The 22959-nt window shown below is 34.5% G+C and overlaps 1 protein-coding gene across 6 annotated transcripts in view; it reads right to left on the bottom strand.

The window, feature by feature from the left end:
* Nucleotides 1-22959, bottom strand: part of LRRC7 (leucine rich repeat containing 7) — a 502831-nt gene that overhangs the window by 307570 nt on the left and 172302 nt on the right. For all 6 annotated transcript variants that reach the window (XM_049699435.1, XM_033407473.2, XM_004280746.4 and 3 more), the window contains one exon: nucleotides 8087-8289. In XM_049699435.1, the coding sequence (XP_049555392.1) occupies nucleotides 8087-8289 (203 nt within the window). The remainder of the gene's footprint in view (nucleotides 1-8086; nucleotides 8290-22959) is intronic.

The raw sequence follows: 22959 nt of genomic DNA on the forward strand, positions 1-22959 counted from the left end.
TTCACCTTTATTGGATCTTCAGAGAGCCCTCCATAGCTATATGTGGAGCTACTTACGTAACATTTCATGGTTATAGACAATTCTATGTTTCTACAAGACAAACACTTAAGGAATTACCTGTTAATGTGAAATTTGTTTTTAAAAATGAGGCAACTTTATTAAAGAAGTGGCAGCTTTTATATTCTGCATTTGAAAATTTAGCCCATGTTTAATCTAGAGCAAATCTTTTCATATTTTTTACACATGACAATTGTTTAATCAGCAACTATAGTGATTCAAGTAGTTTCTTTTACTTTGAAAGATTCCTCTTGAGTAGAAGAAAAAAATAATCAATGATCATTCAAGCTTTGATAAACAAATCATAATTACGAACAAGCAACTCAGAATTTGTCCCCCTAAAACATTTCTTCTCTGGCTCCTTTGATGTCATTAGACTTCTCACAAAATAAGCAAGTGCCCTTGATTTCAAATAATTTTATTTAAAGGTGTAAGAAAAACACGGCTTCAGGCTCCCAAATTCTAAGTATCAGACATCAGTGAATTAAAAGAAGAAAGAATCAATAAAATTGCAGATATATGATGTGTAGAATACTGGAGGACACTTTGGTTTTTTTTGGCTTATCTGGAATCCATTTCCCTTTTTCCATTAGAACATCAACCTTCTTTTTAAGAGCATCCTTAATTGTATAATAATATTTTGGGAGGCATCTGGAATTTGAATCTTGAATAAATGTCATGGTTACATGGGGGTGTTTGGAGGTACACTCCTCACAAGAGCAGCAGTGTGTGGTCCGTACTGTCATTGTGCTGTGAATTCTGTGCAGCAACTCAGAGCTCTCTTGGTTTCTACCCTTTTTTTTCATGTAAAGGTCTTCAGGCTCCTATTGATTTTGAGCCTGAGATATATTTTGAATAAATGTTCATCTTTACCATACCTTTTTATGGCCTATAATAAAAAAAAAAACAAAAATAAAAAAAAAAACTGACACAACTGTAAATCCATATTAAATAGTAAATCATAGCCATTTGTTGACCAATTAACATTTTCTTGTTATTGTAGTACTGTATTTGTCTAAATTTATGTTAAAGAAGCCAATCAACTTCATTAAACATATGCCCTTTCTTATCAAAATAAACTATTTCTCTTAGCTCAAGAGTTATATATCACTTTGCCGTTTTTATAGGGCTTTCATGTACTTTATATTATTTGGTGCTCACGGCGATCCTAGGAGATGGGCAGAAATAAATTTGTTAGCATCTAATGCAGAAGAGGAAACTAAGGTTCAAAGGGGTTAAGTAAGATGTCTAAAGTCACATGATGAGCTCATTTCAGAACTTGTGTTAAACCTAGGTCTTCTCTCTTCAGAATTTACATTTACTGTAGTACTTCTGTGATAATAACCAGTAACTACAGTCACTACTCTGTTTGTCAGAATACTTCCTTATATTGTTCATCATTTTTATCTATTTAAAATGAATCTCAGATGAGTGAATCACAAAACGTTAATTGTGAAAGGAATTTTAGAGGGCTTTTTTCACCCTCTACTACCATCATGTAAAAGTATATTCTTTGACATCCCTCCTTTGACTGCTTCTAGAGTCAAAGAGCACATTTCTTAACTTGGGAAAATATTATGTCGAAGCTCTATTTTATATGGATAAAGTACTTAGAGTTTGGGAGTAAGAAAAAATGCAGAGTGTACTATATTAAGTAGTGGATTATGGAGGAGCCACAAAAATTATCTCACCTCACTTCAACCCCAAGAATCAGCATCAAAAGTTAAGAAAAGGAAAAAAAACAAATTAAATGAGAGAGTTTGATTTTCTCTGTTCTCTGCAGATATGTGCCCACATTTCCTGTCCTTCCCTACCTCTGGCCACTGTCAGAGGTCTTACTCTGCAAAATAATACACACTGTTTCAGAGGGAGTTATGCCGATGTTTTATAACAATGAAAACTTATTTCGCAGTATCTTACTACTGGTTAACACTATTGAATTGTACTCGAAATCTTCTAGAGATATAATTGAGCCTAAAGTTTTGTTGGGAAGTGAGTGACAGTGGTGGGCATTGTTATTTTGTGTAAGATAATGGGTAAAGCTTCTCTAGGAAGGTGATACTTGAGCAAAGACCTGAAGGAAATGAAGCAGCAGGCCATGTGGAAGAGCACTAGCAGAGGAAAGAGTGGGGACCAAATCTCTGAGTGGAGAGCTTGCTTGGCTTTTATGTATAGGCTCGGTACAAACAACTCCAACATAGTTGTCAGAACCCGTTCATTGGTCATTAACTTGGAGCTCTATTTTACCTGCTGGATGCTGGCAAATGATTCAGGTACATTTTTGTTGCTTATTTATTTTCTTAAAAGTCCGTGGGGATTTCTTCCATTTCATGGCCAATGACTGGATCCAAGCCATGACAAAATTTTCACCAGTCTAAAATATCCCTCTTTGATAAAGTTTTCTCTGTTTTATAGTGGATGATCAATGTCTTAGCTATACAGCCCTGCATGAGTGGTCAACACAGAATCGTGAGCACCATGCAAGTGTTTTTCGGTAGCCCTTGCCTGGCACCTGGCTTCTCAATGTCTGTTTTCTTCCCAGAAGAAGCAACTGCCAATATGGAGGTGCTTGTTTTTTCTAGCATCTCTTAGCTCACTGACAATATTCTACACTAGACGTAATATTGTTAAGATGATGAAGCATCTGGGAAGCATGTTCTTGAAAAGCGGTCTAAGGAACTTGGAAACTTGTCTTGGAAAACAGAACTCTAAGGCAAAACAGAACTCTAAGGGACTCTATGAATTCCTTTAAAATATTTTAAGGATCAAGGCAGTAATGCCAGAAGCATAATTCCTCATCCAGGTAAGGCAGGCCTTAATAATCTTAGTAGCACTCTGAGTGCCCAGCCAAGTTTTAGATGGATAGATACGTGAATGGATCTACACCATTAATATACTGCAGAACTTTCTAACAATCAGAACTTTCCAATAATACAATGGTCTACTTCTTAATTGAGTGACTTCTTCCATAATAGAAAGGTTCATGAAGAGGTTGGATGACTATTATAATAGAAATAAGAGGTAGACATTTCTGCACTGGGGGCACAGTTGGACTAGTTACTAGCTATAGGTTCTTGGAAAGCAGTGGTCCCTGGCAACACTCATGGGGCACAAAGCCAAACTTTAGAGATACATTTTGACTTGTTACCATAGCATAATCTCTTCTATCCTAACTAACACATAGTCTTTGGTTTTAGTTTTGGATAGGAATTTAATATCCCATGTGGCCTAAGATAAGTTAATTAACTTTTCTGGCCTTGATTTACTTATTATAATAATTGAGGGCTTAAATAAAATAACTTCCAAAGTTGCATTTACTCAAAAATGACATAACGTGATTCTGTGAATCAAGGAAATTCTCTGGGGAAGTGGTGGTATTAGCCCTCACAAATGTGCAGGTGTAGCTATTTGGGTCAATAACCTATCACCAAATATGGGCAGAGGATTGTTTTTCTAGAAGATGTCTTTGGAGATTTCAGTTAGAAATGACATCATGCCACAACATTTTTTGAGAGAGTCAATACCCAGAACTATCTTGAAATGTTACAAAATCTTACTATTGTACCCAGGGTAATTAACATGGAAATTTTCCTTTATCTATGGGAGGAGAATGATAAATACCAATTATTGATTTTTTTCTATTGCAGGTACTCCACAAACATTATCACACCAAGTACCCTACCCTCCTATGTATCTATCTACCTATGTATGTATGTATGTATGTATGTATGTATGTATGTATGTATGTATCTGTATAATCCCAGGAGTTGATGATATTATTTTCCCAGCTAAACAGTTTCTCCCAGTTTCTGAAGAAACTGAGGCTTTCAGAAAATAAAATACCTTCCCAACCAATTAGCAGTGCTAGGATCTAATCCCAGGTTTGTCTGAGTCCAAATCCTAAATTCTTAATCTCTAAAATACTTCTGGGTAGTTTATATGGGGAAAACTTTGTAAGTACAGTACTGCAGATTTAGTCCCGTCTTCTTTTATACATGGATAAATTAACCTCTTCTACCAAATTCACTCTGTGTCTTTCAATTTTGGTCACATATTGACTTTACCAAAATTATTTCTTTAATCTTTTTTAAAGTTCCTCTTCAGTTTCAAGAAGTTTCTCTGTAAGTTTTCTCTTTATTGCTCTTTTTTTTCACATTTGTCTTCCCACTCTATTACTTCATATATAATATACATATGTGATCGTCTCTTACTCTGTCTATAATTTTAAGTTTCCAGTTCCAAATAACAAGCAAAGCAGTACTAAATTATAAGCTGTGTGGGTTTCTATCACTGTGTGAAAGGCATGTTATTTTGTATTTTTACCTTTCACTACAAAAAATTAAGCAACACAGATTGAACTATTCCTAATCAAAACACTACCTGTTCTTTCATATCTATTTTTTGCATCTTTTCTGACACACTCTTGACATTCTTTTCCTAATGCCATTAACCTTGACTCTGTTCCCTACCTGCTTTATAAGAATGTACAGTACAGACTCTTGGCCAGCTAGAACATTCTCAGTATAAAATATCTGAATGAAAATAATTTTTAAAATGTATAAAAGGTAATTCTTGCCGTAATGTAATATTAAGAATACAAATAGTTATCTCATTACTCAATAAATCTCAAATCACAATGGTAATAATGTCAAAATAATACCAAGAAAACAGTAAAATAAGATGGCAGACAAAAAATACTTCATTTAATCTAACTGTGAAAGGTTTAAATCCCCTAAGGGCTCAATACTTTGCCTACAAGTCCTTACAAACTTTGATTAAGAGGAACTTTTCCTCACAAAACAGCGATTTTATAGCATTTTGTTTGTAGTGTACATTGTGGTAATCTCTCCAACAGATCTTCCACCTCATTTCCTTGTGTTGCTGCCAGTAAGCACAACTCTACAGAGGTGGCCCATCATTGTTTAACCCAATTAGAGTAATTTCATTTTTCTTGACATAGTGGATCCCATAGCAAATGGACTGGATCAACAATGAACATGTGACACAATTAAGGTCAATGAGACCTAAGGACAAGTTAACTGAAGAATTCTGGGGGAGACACTTCTCGTCCTTCTCAGAAAAAGAAAAAGTTTTCAGAGGCCAAAAATTTCTAATTTGGGATGCTGTGGACGTGAACACTAGAACAGTTCTAGCCATTCTGCCCCATGAGCGAAAGCCAGCCTCAGAATAAAGCTGATCCCACACAAAGCAAATAGAAACATACCAAGTCTGGAGCTTGTTCTGAGATGCATTTTCCACTTATGTGAGCCAATCAAGCCTATTTCTTGTTTAAATCAGTTTGGATTGGTTTTTGTATTACTTGAAACACACATAATGAGCCCTAATTGATATGTCAGTCCTTTTGTTTCTTAATTTACCTATTTTTCTAATAATGCACAAATATATCCATGTATTATTGTAATCAAATCTCAAGTCAGATAATTTAGATCATATCTCAATATCAGATACTTTAGAAAAAAGGACTGTTTTTTAAACAGCTGTTTTTTAAAAACTGTTTTAAAAGACTGTTTTTTAAAACAGCCCCTAAAACAGGGCTGTTTTAGGAAACTAATAATATTGAACTTTGGGAGTCAAAGAAACCTTGAGAGATTATGTGAAAGGTCTTTGAAATACATAAATCATACCAATAACAAAAGACAACTATTTCTCCTGAATTCTAATACATTGCAAAAGTGTTATCAAATCCTTGGTTCACTTGTATTATTTTTATTTATTGTTAATCCAAGCTCTCTTCATTAAGCCCCTAGTGACTGACTTGATATGTAAAACTCTCCAATGGCATTTTCTGCCTGATGCATCAAGTCAAACAATGCTGTGTAACTCTCAAGACCTTTCATAATCTGGGTTCCCTCTGTTCTCCCTACTCTACCTACATATGTCAGCACTTGCCCACTTGCACCTGCAGCTGCAGACTCTTCACAGCTTTGCTGCTCCTCTCCTCTCCCTCTACATATATTCCATCTTAGTTTTTGCATCTGTACTTTTTGGTCAGGCCCTTCCCCATCCCCTCCAAGAGTGGAACTCTTCTCTATACACAAGCTCTCCCACAGGATTTGGTTCTTTGGCCCTGATTATACTTTATTGTGTATTCACCTCTAACGCTTCAGTTTTCTCTGTGATTAGGTTGTCAGATCCTTGAGAGCAAGGGTTGAGATTTATTTCTATTATAACCCCCCTAAAGCTTCAAATACTGTGTAGCAGAGTAGATATTAAATGAGTATGTACTTGATTAATTAACCATATTTTTACTATTTGTCTTACAGACTCTGTTGCATGCATCTAGAAAAAGATTTTAAATGGCTGGATTGCCCTAGGGCTGCCAGATTTAATAAATAAAAATATAAAATGCCCAGTTAAATTTTAATTTCAAAGAAATAACAAACTGTTTTGTGTTTTAGTATAAGTATACCCAAAGCAATATTTGGGATAGAATTATACTGAAAAATGGCCTGTGTTTTAGTTTAAAAGTTACACTCTACTGGATGTCCTTTATTTCATCTGGCAATTCTAGATTGACCTGATCTAAAAAAAACAAAACTTTGTGCTTAATTTCTTAAATTAGAGCTAAATGCCACATTTATGAATTGCTTAACTTTATGTAGTCTTACTAATCAAGTCCTATGGTACATGAAGTTCTCTGCATTGTTTCATCTAGCAGTAACAACACATAGATTGAGTATCCATTATGTGAAGGTCACCATGTATCCTCCTGTACAGGGAGTCAAAGATGAAGAATGAAAGATTCATCTAAGATGAATAAGATCTTTCCCTCTACCCTCAAGTAATTCATAGCCTGGTGGAAGACACAGCCCATTTCAGTCCAGCCTCCACTTATGTGCAATCTGGATGTTAATCCATATGGCCAAAATCTTTTAGGTCTGGTTCAGCCCTCCTGGGCAAAGATTCAAGATGACACCATACACACAGGTGGTCAAAAATGAAGGATATTGGTTTTGAAGTACACATTAAATAGTTCCTGTCTCTGAAGTGTTATATAAACACTGTAATCCATTATCCTAAATGAAAACAATCATTCAAAAATCCTTTTGATCAGAGCATTTTACTCTGCTTTTGATATTAACTTAGTTTTTTTGATGGGAGATTTTTTTTCTGGTTCTTGGATATTTAACATGCATTTTTTTTAGCGCAAGCAATGGAAATGTATTGCATGATATTTTCCCCCTCTTAGCCATTAAGTTCTTCACGGGTGAATGCCATTCCAGCTACTTAACCTGAGTCACTTATTTAGGTGAACAATAGGATCCAATGATTTAGATTTTGAACCTTCTGCTGTGTGGCCTTAGTCTGCTGTAACTAATCTCTCCAGTGTTTTCTGGTCATAGGAGACATTTTCTTTGCATAGCACAAGATCATAATGGCAGTGCATATGTATGTGTGTGTAAAGTTTGACATTAGTTAAAAAATTTTAGCTACACTATATGTATAAGTTGTATGCCATATAAATTCAGTGATGTTTGTAATAACCAAAAATTTCAAATTCTAGAAATAACAGCATGTTTTTCATAATAGTATACTTGACTCTTCGTGTGTGTGTGTGTGTGTGTGTGTGTGTGTGTATGTAAAAGCATTTCTTAGACTTGTAACATATAATTCAAGGTTTTAAAACAATGTCACCTTAACATACAACATACAAATTTTCAGTTCTGGAATAAAGAGTACCATATTTTCCCTTTCTTTTCTAAACATAAGCTATTGATCTCAACCTACCAACCTGTTATTTTCTTGGAGATCATCTTCAGTTAAAATAAAAAGGCATATTACATAAAATTATGATTTCAATGGAGTTCAATTGGTTATTGGCATATTACATGAAGTTGCAAACGGAGTCACATTAAAAGGTAATGAGAATATTGGGAAAAGTTATATTAATTTGAATGATTTGTCAATTACCTAGATAGAAGACTGTAGTTAGCATTATCATTATGCCAAGTCTCTGGAGTTATGAAATACTCATTTGAAGTATATATTTTAGGTTATCAAAACTTACCTTTGGTAGCTCTTCAATTTGATTGGCATCTAGGTAAAGTTCCTCTAATGTCCGTTCAAAGTTAAAGACCTCCTTTGGCACCTGCTGAAGGCTGCAGTGGGAGTAATCTAAAACTGAGATGATTTCTTCTTCACCTCGGAAACATCGGCACGGCACCAGACGGCCGATGATTTTCCGCTTGGTGGTCATCTCCAGGCACTGCACTAGAGAAAAACAGAAAAAAACCCAACTGCTTAACTACCTGCCTTTGGAAGGCATTCTTATAATATTTAAAGCTTAGAAATTTACTTGTGTTGTATATTTTATAATTATATAATGCCTTAAAGAAGTTTACATAAGACATGCACATGCAATAGATCATTTAATCCTTAAATAGCTCTCCAAGCTATGTAAAGACATGTTCTTATTCCCATTTAACAAATAAAGAAATGGATTCAGAAAGGGTCAGAATCACATAATCACACAGTTTTGGAATGGCAGAACTGGGCCAGAATACAATCCTGACTTAGCACAATGCTTACATTCACACTTGAAACATGGAACTATATGTTTTTTTTTTAAATTTTATACAAATTGCAGTGCAGAACATAAACCTCCAGAATTTGTTGGAGAAAAACACATTTCTCTCATTTCTGCAAAATAGTCAAGTTTTACCCATAAGGTTTATGATATCCTCTTTTTGACTCAAATTTATTCCATTAATCAATAATTATTTATTGGGCTTCCCTGGTGGCGCAGTGGTTGACAGTCTGCCTGCTGATGCAGGGGACACGGGTTCATGTACCGGTCCAGGAAGATCCCACATGCTGTGGGGCGGCTGGGCCCGTGAGCCATGGCTGCTGAGCCTGCGCGTCCTGAGCCTGTGCTCCGCAATGGGAGAGGCCACAACAGTGAGAGGCCCACGTACAGCAAAAAAAAATAAAAATAAAAAAAATAATAATAATTTATTATAACTAATATGCTCCAAGCATTGAACTAGGTACTGGGGATAGAGATGAACTGAACAAAGCTCCTATTGGAGCTACAGTTATTCACTTCAGAATAAGAATCTGTCCCTATGAATCCTTTTATTTTAATGGGAGAGAACAATCATGGCAGAAATTTCTGACATCCTGGCATGTCTTTCTCTAGGTTAAAATGACCAAATGCCATGAAATCTTGCACAAAATTGATATCATGGCATCTATAACACTTTATTAAAGTTACTGTTTTTCATGTCATTCTTTCCCTAGACTGCAAGGCTGTTGAGGGTAGTAACTGTGTTTTGTTCATTTTTACATTTGTATTGGTTCTTGACATATAGTAGATATTCAATAACAAATGTAAAATGAACAAATCAGTTCATGAATGAATAGATGGATACATTTGGGACTCTCTCCCCAACCACCAACAGATACTGATAATTTGCTTGAAAAATTTCTCATTCTAACTAAAATGTCACTATCTCTGTGAATGTCTTCCAGGATAAATGAATAGTGTCTTCCTCTGAGCTCCCAGGGCACTAATCACATTGCTTCCTAATTATGTGTACTATTTCCTTGTGTACTGGGTGAGTTCTTGAAGGAGAGGATCTTGTCTTATTCATCTTTGAATTCACAATAACAGTACACAGTTTGCCATCTGCAGAAATAGTACTGAATGAGCATCAATTTGAAACTCGCATTTTATTCATTGATTTGTTTTTACTTATCAGCATAAACTTATTGCCGAAACAGAAAGTAGTGATAGTTCACAAAAATAATATAGCATTTTGTTTTGAAATGGCTTAGATTAAATCAAATTTGGAGGCAAATGAATACAATATGCTTGAGAGATGTTGAAAGTGCAGCCCAAAGCCATTTTTATTCCTCCTTTTACTTATGAAATTAATAAAATTATATTTTGGGACAGGTTCATGAGTCAGCTCTTATAGAAGGTTATAAGAACATGGTAATCTTTAGAAGGTTTAACTAAAAATATTAGGTACCTAGTTCATATTTGTTGAGGTTATTGCAGTTGTAAAGGTAAGTGATGATGGCTCAGGCTATGATAGTGGCAGTGAGGATGGGGAGAAGTGATAGACTGGAAAGGTATTTAAGAAGCAGAATCCAAAGTGTGGGTAATGGATTAGATGAGAGGTGGAAGGGGTGCTGTGGAGAGAGGGAGAAGTCTTGAAAAATTCCCAGGTTTTTAATTTATCACTAGTAGCCACATTGACTACCCAGCTGTGATGCCGTCAAGCTGGCTCAAGGTGTGTATCCTGTCTGTCTCTATGACTCACAGGTGAGGAATCAATTGTTCATATTTTGTTTCTGCCCAGTTCCTTGCACTCACCCTTTTATGCTGAACCTTGTAGCTATTTCTTGATACCCATCTGTTGCTGCAATTGCAAATTTTTTATTATGAAGAGAAAAAAGAGAATATCCAGGCCTGGACCTGAACCATTTGGCCAGAGAATCCAATGTCTGCTAAGACTTTTGCAATTTAATTCACTTAGGACTGCTTTCCCTTTTGTTGATCAAAAATGTAGGCTCTTCTGGTCCTCTTTTCGGTCCCTTGTCTCATTCTTACAATGTGATGAGCTTTCCCCCTGACCCAACTTCTCTTTCCTTCAATCCCACTAAACTCTGAAATTGTGCCTTATGTCATGATCAATAACTTCATTGATCCTCTCCACTGAAGTCTTCCTCCCCTTCATAGTCTCAACTAAAACATGGTTCACTTATAGCCTTTAAAAGTGGAGCATGCTGATTTTCTCATACCTTAAACACACTTCAAGGTTGGAAAGTAGAATTGATATCCTCCCTTGCTCTCTAAAAATTATTAATCTTCTCTCATCCTAAAAAATGTCCTGCTCCTCTGATGGTCTCATTACCTGGTAGTAACATCTTTCTACTCTTTTTCATATCATTCATTACCACCTCTAGAACCCATTGATGACTTTGGTATCTGATTCATGGACTATCTCTCAATCGGAACTCCTTCCATTCCTGATTTATGCTCCCTACACATTATAGCTTTCAACTTTTTTTCCATCTTAAATTTCTAAGTAACTTGATTATAGTGCTACTCCATTAATTTTTCCCTTGCAGATATCTAGGTAGTTTACATTTCTTCTAACAAAGTTTCAATGAACTTCTAACCAACCAAAATATATATAGCAATTTTGTTTTAAATTAATAGTACTTATTTTATTATAGCTATAAATATCACTGTAATTCAGTCACATTTTATTTCTTCTGCATCTTATTCTTTAAAAATTGCTTTTTTTTCTTTGTTTGGTTTGTCTATGTGTCTTTTTTTTTTTTAATTTTATTTATTTATTTATTTATCTATTTTTGATTGTGTTGGGTCTTCGTTTCTGTGCGAGGGCTTTCTCTAGTTGCGGCGAGTGGGGGCCACTCTTCATCACGGTGCGTGGGCCTCTCACTGTCGCGGGCTCTCTTGCAGAGCACAAGCTCCAGACGCGCAGGCTCAGTAGCTGTGGCTCACAGGCCTAGTTGCTCCGCGGCATGTGGGATCTTCCCAACGCAGGGCTCGAACCTGTGTCCCCTGCATTCGCAGGCAGACTCTCAACCACTGCGCCACCAGGGAAGCCCTATGTGTCTTTCATTAATTCAATTTCCTATCTCCTCTTCTCTTGATATAGTGAAAAACGTGTAATCTGTCTTATTTCCCCCTGGAATAATCTTTTAGGAGCACTATATCTTCCTGCTTCAGTCTGGAGTGGTCACTTTACTTTTCTAGACCTGATATGTGTGTGTGTGTGTGTGTGTGTGTGTGTGTGTGTGTGTGTGAGATCCTGGAATTTCTCTTCACTGTCATTCTGTGAATTTTATATTTCCTTCCGTTTTATTCCTACTTCCTGAACCCCATGTCTTTTCTTTCTAGACTTATTGGACTATAACATCCAATGGTGAAATATAACATCCAGTAACTTACTGAGAAAGAATCTACAGTAGGAACATTTTTGAGATCTCTGCATATACAAACATGATTTCATTTCACCCACAAACAATTGAAAGTTTGGCTGGATATATACTTCTAGGTCAGAAATAATTTTCTTTATAAATTAGAAGGCATTTTTAAAGTATTATTTTCTAGCTTTTAAGGTTGCTGTCAGGAAATCCAGCTCTACTACTATTCAAAATCCTGTTTTACGCCCACCTTCCCCTCTCCCAAAATATTTTAGAACTTTTATTCTTAGTCTTTTGAAATTTCATGACAATGTACTTTGATGTGTTTTTATCCATTGTACTGGGTACTAAATGGGCCCTTTCACGTTGGAAGCATTTATTGTTAAATTATGTTAAATTTTCTGTTATTATTTAATTGATGATTTCCTCCTCCTCTTCATTGTTTCTATTTTCTTTTCCTGTAATCCTGATTAGTTGAATGTAGGAAATGTCTGGTAATTTAATTATTTTTTCTCTTGTAATTTCCATGTCTTTGTTTTTTTATTTTATTTTCTGGAAGATTTTCTCAACTTCATCTTCTAAATACATCTCCTGTATTATCTTTTCTTAGATAACATATTTTTATTGTCCAAAAATTAGTTGTTGCTTCCTAAATGCATGTTCCTTTTTATCAGTATCATGATTGTATTTCAGGGCGCTATATCATTTCATTTCTCTAAGAAGATATTAGCTATAGACCTTTTTTTTGCCTTTTCCCCCTGCTCCTTGCATTTTTTTCTGAGTTCCATTTTCTGTTTGTTTCGTTTCATCTTTATTTTTCATGATAGGGGTCTTCCACAAATATCTGGTGATCCCTGGCTGTCCTTCAATATTGAAGAGTGACTCTCTAAAGAACTAATTGGAAGCTTTGTATGCATAATAGGTATCACTGCAGGATGATTGGCAGCAAGCCAAAGAATATTCTGGTCTTCAGCCTGAGGCATAGCTATGAAACAGGAGGGAAGGAGGCAGGGCACAACCTTTAAAAGAATGACATAGCCATAGTACATGATGAAAACTAGTGAGAACCAACTAGGTACAAGATGGCAGAAGATTCAACTTCCAGTGGACCTTGAGCATAATTACTCACACATTGTAATACATTAGCATGCTAAATGACACTCCCACAGGTGCCATGACAGTTTCAAGGCTGACCATAAAAGGCCAAAAAGTGGGTGGTAGCCGAATTCCTGGAAATCTCTGCCCATTCCCCAAAATAATTGGAATAATCCTCCCACTCATTAGCCTCTGAAATATGCAGCCCATAAAAACTAACCATGCCATATTTCGAGGCCTCTTGCCTCTTGCCTTCCAAGAGTGCTCACACTCTGTCTGTGGAGTGTGTTTCTGTCTAAATAAATCTGATTCTTACCTATCACTTAGTCTCTGAATTCTTTGGTGATGAAGAAAGACCTTAAATTCACTGGGAAGAGCTATGCAGTTTTGTAAATAAGGATTTAAGTTGATTTTTCTATTTTCAGTACTAAGTCTCCTCAGTTCTTTGTCTGGTACCTGTTGTCTCCAAGACTCTAAGGAGGACTATGAAGCAAATCAATTTCTACATCCCTTTGTGGGTGCTTTATAATGTAACTGACAATGTACTTTTTATATACGTGAATATAAACTACATCTTCTTTCCCTGTCTTCTTAAAATTTGTTGAAATCTCTTATCTCCTAGTGTCTTCTTTTCAATTTTCTCTCTCCTTGTGAGTATATGCATTTTAAAATTTCTTTTAGTTTAGTGCAATTTTGGTTGTAAGTATAGGTCAATAAGGAAGGTGGGAGATTAACTTCCATGTTTAAAAGAAAGTTTTCCTTTAAGCCCTTTCATACTTTTAATCCCTTCTTACTTGACCTATTAGGAGCATTGGACAGAGAATTATATTTTTCTTTCAGAAACATTCTCTTCCTTTGGCTCCCCTGACTTCACAATCTTCTGACATTTATCCTTCCACTTTGGTTCCTCAATTTCAATCTTTTAAGAAGATCCATCTTCTCTACCAAATATTGACATTTATAGTATTAGAGAGTTATTCCCTGGCTAGGCTTGTTGCCCTTCTAATTGTACGCTCTCTCCCTTTCAATCTTTACAGTCTCACTCACCTTTCCCAACTCTTTTCATTTAACTTTGATGAGTGATAGCTATAAATCTTTTCAAATTTCTACTCAAATTTATTTCCCTCATCAATTCCACTTTGTGTTTTATGAGCATCTCAAACATAACATGTTAAAAATTGAAGTGATGCTCTTCAAAGGTATGGAGTCCATCATCGTAGTCAAGACCTTGGACACTGAAGCCAACTCCCTGGCTGTGTGACTCTCAGCACATATTTAACCTCTATCAATTTAGTCATCTCTAAGATAACAGAGTACATACCAAGCTCATAGAATTGTGTCTTCAAGTTTTAAGCATTCACTAAGTGTTGGCAATTACTGTTCTGCCCAAACCTCCTCCTCCTCCTCCTGTGCTCTCAGTCTCAGTGAATGGCAATACAGTTCACCTAGTTTCTCAAGATGGAAAGCTTGGCAATGTTCTTGACTCCTCTCATGCCCTCACTTCCCACATCCAACAATCACCAAGTCCTAATCCTTCAATAGCCTAAACATATCCTGATTCAGGTCTGTTTTTATTAATTTCAACTGCCTAACAGCATAGTTCAAACTATTTTCTCTTGCATATGTACCTGTCTCTCTATTGTTCTCCCATCACAGTGAACCTGGGGTGACCTTTAAAAACACAAACATTATTATGTCACCTTCTTGTTTCAAATACTTCAATGATTCCTCTCTGCCCTCCAGACAGTCTCAAGTCTTTATTGCGGCTTAAAATAATGGTACTCTGGCCTGACTGCTGTCTTCCACACTCACACCCAGCTCTCTGTGCAGCCTGGCCAGGTACCACGCTTATTATTTTCTTTGCTCTTCTTATTCATGGCTTCTTTTGCATTTCTAGGACTACATGATCTTTCTTCTACTAGGGCCTTCAGAAATAGGGCTGCCTTTGCACAGGGTACATTTCCTTGCTCTTTAAAAAAAAATAGATTAGAAGGGAAAGTAGCCTCTCTTTATTTAATATGTTCCAACTCTGTATGTCCTCATCTCTATATGTTTCAATTATATGATGCCATACCCTTTGATCACATTTTAATTACATATTCAAATCAATCTTGTTCACTAGATTGAAACTTCTGTGAGGACAGGGACCATGTCTAGCCTTTAAACACTGTATATTTCCAGTAACTTTAGTATCTAGTTCAGAGTAGATACTTTAAAAACATTAACTGTATTAATAAATGAATATGGTAAGTAAAGATGATTATAATGACTTTTATTTATATAGTCCTTGTAAAATTTCAAAACAATTTATCACCTTTTTTTCTTGATGAATAAGCATTCATATATTATTTTCTGTATTTCACTAATAAACTAATTAAGGTTTAGTAAGTCTGTAATATGCATAAGGTCACACACAGAGTGATTAGTAGAATTGAGGTTAGATCTCATTTTTCTTGACCCCAAAGTTATCATTTTTTCCCATTAGCAGACCCTGCATTACATTTACAGTGATACACATAGATCAGCATATGAGAATTTATCAAACATGAGTTCACTAGTTGTTCTATACCAAACACACACACACACACACACACACACACTCACACACTTGATAGTTATTTACACATAGACTACTTCATAGGTGCAAACAGAATGATGGGGTAGCAGTGAGGGAAATAACATTGTTCTTTTATCTGGTGATAAGAGTTTAAACATTTTTTTGCATGTCAAAAGTATGAAAATACAGTAGGGTAGAATAAGTAGAGCATAACATACAAGAAAGCACATAAATGTTACATACATAATATATAGAAGCAACTTTTGCTTTTTCCTGAAACATGACCATTTCCCAGTATACCGTAGAAGCATGTGGCTTCACATCTAGTGTATGGACTTTGACTCAGAAGCAACCAGACTTCCTGTTTTACTACTATCCTTAGCAAACACCCAAAAGAGGAATTCTTAGATTTTCAGTTTTTCAAAGGGATTTAAAAAGGCAAGAGGAAAACAAGTTTTCATCTCTTCCTGTTAAAGTCCTTCCAATAAATTCCTTAAGTCAAAGATAAGACTATTATCTTTTTTGGATTCTCACTGCATGGATTCTCTTCTCTCTTGAATCATATATATATATATATATATATATATATATATATATATATATATATTTAAAATCTGAATTGAATAGCTAAAGGGATTTTTCTTTTTCTATAGCCACAGCATACAGTCAACAGTCTCCCTTTCAACACTCTCCCTGAGTCAAATGTATCTAAGTAGCAGGGCTCACTAACATGGCCTAACATAGGTGAAACAGCAAAAAGACTTATCTTGCTACAGTCATCAGGTCCTTCTCTATTCATAATTTAAACCAAAGAGAATTTCAATCACTTGGAAATTATGCCTACAGTAGTTGACCCAAGCAATAAGAATATATGTATCAAAACACCTGATTTCCAGTACCACTGCATTCTCTAGGATTTTAGACCCATGTATGCCAATGTTACCCTTGCCTAATATTTCATCCCTGGAAAGTTAAAGGGATAAGGGAAAGTTCAATCTTTCCAAGATTTCTTGTGATAAATACTCTGGCTGTCCTCATTAGTTGGCACAGTCTTACATTTTTCAAATGACAAATGTTTCTAATTTATTCACTGAGAAACCCTTTGCTTCACTAAATGTGCCACAGGGATATGGAAACCTGCCAAACTCTCTCCATGTCCTACTTCAAGAAACATCTTTAAAACCATTACCTAATCTGAAGTAGTCTCTAAAACTCCCTTATCAAGACAACATACATGGTGATTCTTGGACTTCAAGTGGAGCATCTGAGGTTTGTTTGTTTTTTGATTGTTGAAATGTTCACATTTCAAAAATACTCATATTTCATGGGTTTGTTTTCATCTTATCATTACAATATCTGAAAGCCTGAAATTGTTATCCATAATTTGATTTGATATCATTACAAGGAAACCAGTTTGTCTTCACGAAGATCAATGGACTGTTATTAGGATAAACACATTAGTGGTCTTTAATGCTGATATTATCACATCAGCAATCAAAACAAGAAATCAAGAAGGAAATCATGGTGTCTGGTACCAAGAAAAAGCTTTTCTAATAGTTCTAATTCTGCCTTTAGACAAGTGAGTTCTTTTAAGAATAGCAGTGTTTCCATTCTCCTTCCTCACATATTTCCCAGGAATTTTCATCCACTGACTTCAGAAAGTCTCTTTCTATGAATGATTCCTAATATAAACCATCATCCTTGATTTAGTTTCTAACTGTTTGATGAGCCACCTATCTTTAAATAAAACTCAACTTGTCTAAAGGAGAACGTGAAAAATATTTACTAAGTTCCTACTCTGTACCAGACACTGTGCTTTCCCTCTTGATTTCTTGCTTTGATTAGTTGTGTTTTAATTCTCTTAATGCTGTACCTTGGAGTCATCTTTTACTACTCCTTTCTTTCCTTCTGTATTAGACATTCAATGTCTTCCCTTTCCTTTCCTTACCATTCAATCTAGTTCAGATCCATACCATCTCCTAGTAGTACTGCCCAAAGTAATACAGTACGAAAGTATACTATTTCCAGACATCTTTCCTTTACAATCATTTATGCAGCAAATATTTATTAAGTGTCTACAATGTGCTGGGTACTGGGTTATATGGTGGGAAAAAACAGTGGGTAAAAGAGCTACGTTCCCTGCTCTAATAAATTTCCTGGATAGTGAGGGAGATAAATATTGAACAAAAAATTAAGCAAATAAATCCATACTTGTACATTGTAATAATTGCTTTAAAAGAAAATATTAGAGTTTTATCCATTTTATATATTTACACATTAAGTATCTTGATTAATCCCCTAAAATGCATGTCCATTCCCCAGTTCTAAAAGCTTCACTGTGTCTACATTTTCAATAGCAGTATTTCCCAGTCCATGTCCCTGGGTCGTATCTCTTCTAAGAAGTAAGCACTGTGCATTAGCAAATTAAGGTCTCAGAGAGGTTTTGTGACAAAGAAATATGCTTATTTTTGTTCAAACTAGTGTTTCCTAAACCACTTAAAATTTAAAACATGTAAAATGTTATAGTTTATCACCATAATTAGGAATTAGTCTTCTGAATCATACATTTTAGGAAAGCCTGGTCTATAAGATTCTTTAGCTTGACAATCAAGCTCTCTATAATCTATTTTTCAGCTGTTTTATCTAGTACTTCCAAGTCTGTGCTCTACCTTAAACCACTCCCAATACTTAATGTCCCTGATCCACTTTCTTCATCTATACCAATCCTGCCAAACTATGGTAATACCATTACATCTTTATAAATCATGTTGAGTAATTTTATTTATTGGTTATTATAATTTGTTCACAGGTATTAAAACATCACAGTAGCTGATGTTAAAGAAGCTTGTGTTTTGGAACTTCTGGGAATGACAAATAAAATGCTTTGTTTTACTCTTTAATTTATTTAAGTCCTTGTCTACTAGTCACAGTGTGCTCCAGTAGAAAAGAGATCCACAGAATCTGAGTTTGGATCACTTATTGAAGCTCAAATTCTTCTTTTTAAAGTCTTCTCTAACTGTTCCAGACTATAAATAATGCTGCTCTCCTTGTCTTCCTCCTCTTCCTTACTATTATTATTGTCATATTAACACTAATTACTCTAAAGAACATCAACATAAGGCTTATAGAATCAATCTGAAAAAAAATCTTGAGAGAAGATTTGTACTGAGTAGTAGAATTTACGACCTTACTAAAAAATCTTTCCTTATTTTTACATAGGTGAAAAACAATATTTTAATCTCTTGTCCTTCTTTCTCCACACATCCTCTCCTAGAATTTTTATCTACTGACTTACTTAAATATGCAAACATGACTGTAGAGGACAGTAGAAAGCAAACTTCAAGCCTAGTTTTAAAATGGCCCAAGTTCAGGAAAAAGTTCTAATTCTATAATAAAATGTTACAGCTATGTTTCTTGAAGAATTTTGCTTTCAGGCAAGTTGTGAACCTGAGCCATGAGCAGTATGAAGAAACATATTTCTAAGTATTAGGGTACTCTCAAAGATCTAACTTTCAAAATGTGGTAACCTAAAGTAATGAGTCTCTGGAATAATATCTGAAGACTTGTTTATACAGAGGTACAGAATAAGAAAATAGAAGAGAAGTAGTCAGATATAGGCATTTAATTAATAGTATCTTAGGTTTGTTTGGAACCTTAGTCTAATCACTTGTCTCATCCTTGAATAAATTACTCAGATGATGGTCTTATACCTTAATATCTCTTGACATATTTTTATTTTGAGATATAAGGTAATGATTTATGTTCTTAATGATGACTGAGTTATTATGAAAAAGATCAATTATTCAGCATGATTTATTGAGAAGCCAGAGATATGTATAGTACATTTAGAGGTAGTTTAATTAAATATTTTATTTAATAAAACTTGCAGTATATGATGGCTAATATTTAGTTTTGTAAAAATTTCACCTTATGTGAAACACTTTACTCCACACTTTATTCAAAAGATTTGAGTAGGAGTTTCAGTAGGAGCCAGTAAGAAAGCATTTTCCATGCAGTTGTCTCAGCTCAGGGATCCTTGCCTTTTGTGATGTGACACAATGTCAATATGGTGCCCTTCACAAGACACGATGAAAGACCCATGTTTTCAATCTGATATAAACAACTTAGAGAAAGCATTTTTAAATGGCATTTCATGCTGCTTTATATTCATTCTTCAATCATAAGTACAGATAACTTCTGATATTATCTCTGTTTATTAATATTTTAATTAATTCTGATGATGATGGTACTTGTGCTTTCAGGATAGTTAGAGCAAATATTGCAATTTTGAAACTCAACTAAATAAACAGGACTTCTGGAGATAATCTTTTAATCAATTAAGTTTCTTTGGGTATAAATCTAGGCAATTACTTTATAATTGGAAAGATTTTAAGAGATTCATGAAAGATAAACGCCTGCTTGAGGTCACACTCGGGCTGAAAGAAGAGTTAAAAATAAAAGAAAAATTAATTTAAAACGCTTTCTGCAAGGAAGTTAAAGGCATGTGAGAATGCACTCATAGATTTAATAGTAGTTAAATGAAAAGTTCATGAAAGCTTAACATGGAAGAATCAGAGGCTCATTTTAAAATTGAAATATTTTGTTATGATTCTGAATGTTTTCATTGTTAGTCTCTCATATGAGATTAAAAGAATAATTTCAAACAAGAATTTAAAACATCCTGAAGTATTTAAATACTTATCTTTATTAATTTTGTAAGTACTATATGTTATATATGGCAAATATAATAAACTACTTGAACCTAAAAATTTAACACAAAGAGTTAAATAAAGATTTCAGAAGTATCTTGAAAAATTGATATAATGGTTCTCACATGGAAACAATGGGCATATCTTGTTTAGAAGAAGTGGTTCTAACAGACAAAAGAGAGCACTCTATGTCAATATGGATCTATTAAATGGATAGTGGAAGGAAATTGAAGAACATTTGGGAGAGGATAAAAATAGAAATTATATTACCTTAGAAAATACACTATTAACCTCCAGATCATGTGAAATATATATGAATGATGCTTTTCTAATGAACATTAACACATTGGCATGAAGAGAAAAAATAGGAGTAATGAGAGAAGAGCTCTTTAGACATTTTGGACACATAATTCTGCTCAATCAAAATTTTGCTATTTAAAATTCATTTGTTATTTTCTTCAGAACATAAAAGCAGTGTCTATTTATTATGAAGAATTTGGAAAATATAGAAAAGTATAATAGGAAAATAAAATTTGCCATACTTCTATCATCCAGAAATAAAGCACTATTAACACAGTGGAGTATTTTCTATCATTCATTTAAGGTTGCACACTGAATACACACATACAGACACACACACATATACAACACACACATATATTACTAAGATTAAACATAATGTTTTGTGTCGTACTTTTCTACTTAGCATTATACTATAAACATTTTCTCATATCATTAAACATTCCTTAAAATATACTTTTTGAAGACTATGAAATATTGTTGTGAATATGTCTACCAATTTATTTGACCAATCTTCTTCTTATCCTAGAAATTTATATAGCTTACTATTTTCCCAAATTATAACAAATGCCTTGATAAAACAACCTCAAATATAAGTTCTTGTGCATTTACTAGGTGAAAAGAATTTGAATTTTTATTCTTCTTGATAAATATTGAAAAATTGTTCAATTATTTGTACCAACTGATATTGCCCGGAGTATTATATATGAATATCCATTTCCTTGCACCAGTGCCAGCAGACGTTATCAGTTTATTTTCAATCTTTGTCAGTTTGATAGTGTTTAATTTGAGGTGTTTCTAATCTCTTCCTTTATTTGTCCCTCCTTTAATTTATGCTTATAAAATCAGTTTGCTGAATGCACTTGACTCAATGGATTATAAATAGGAAACACTTTATTTTTTATTAGTCACTGCCTTTAAACATCATCTTTGGGAACTCTCTTCTCGCCTCCTGGACAAGAACTTTTGTCAATCCCATACTTTTCTAAATTTTCAGTTAAAGGAACAATCTCACTTAGATAATTGTATAGTTCCAATACAGTGTGTGAATAATCCAAATTTGGAAGTTTTCTATTGGCCATGGTTTTTGAGCAGGTGTGTCCATTATAAGAGAACCAAGTAAATGATTATATAAAGGGTACATCTTTATATGTGAAAGGTTAATAGAATTTAATCTCTCACTTGGTTGTGTGTTTTAGGTTGTGTGTTTACAGTACCATGAATAAATGGGGAAAATATTTCTAAGATTTTGTTCTCCATTGTCACTAATGGACTCTTTCAAATGGAAATGCCTCTTGATAGCACTTCTGCTGACTGACCTTGAAATCTAAATATTCTAAGCCTTAAATCAAGAATATTTATTTTTCTTACTGACACAGGATGTCACAGACCAAATAATTATTTTACTAATATAAATTTAATGTTTTACTTTGTTTATAAACCCAGTTAGAGCTCAATCTGCCTCTAGCAATTATAGTGAGATTAGCATATGAATGCTGTCAGAACAAATCTTTCTAATTCACATTTTCTAGATATACATAGAACAAAACAAGATACAGAAATGAGCACCAATGGAGACAAAATGCACCTGGTTTCTCATTAAGTAGCAACAACTGTCTCCCTAGACTGGCTCTGAACCAAGGGCTATATCTAATCTGAAGCAGAAAAGTAACGTAATTTCATCATTCTCCTGGACCATCTGCTTAGTTCTTAAGGATGGTAGAAAACGGTTCATTAAAAGGGTTTATATGCATTGCACTAGTGTATTTGTATGTGTGCATTGGGGTTGAGAGCATGCTGTGTCAAAGTAGGGGAAAAGTTGAACACTTTGAGATGAGTGAATATACCAGATAATTAGAGGAAACTTTTTAGCTTTTTAGATTAAGCATTTAATTTATATTGTAAAAATGTGTTTTCCATAATAAAGGGAATATACATATTTAGAATAATTTTTTTCTGCCCCCCTCAGAGTTATCAGGAGTACTGGTGGTCTGTTTTGCAAAGATTATAATGGATGTAATTGGGTAGAGTATAGAAGCTAAAGGGAATTTTATCAAATTTTTAAAAAACATTTTTCACTGAGAAATAGGGTAAATATGTAGTCATACAACCAAGATATCAAAGAGGCAAAAGATTTTTTTTCTTGTTAAAAGTTTATACTTCAGGTGAGTCTCTCAGATTGTTTTCCCCAGTGAATTTCTCCCCTGTACAGATTCTCTTATTTACTACTACTCTCACTGTTCTTTAAAGTGCCAACAATGTTTAACACATGCTCCCATTATTTTCTCCCCCAAATATGACCTTAAGGTATTGCCA

This window comes from Orcinus orca, chromosome 1 (assembly GCF_937001465.1).
Source record: "Orcinus orca chromosome 1, mOrcOrc1.1, whole genome shotgun sequence".
Taxonomy (NCBI): Eukaryota; Metazoa; Chordata; class Mammalia; order Artiodactyla; family Delphinidae; genus Orcinus; species Orcinus orca.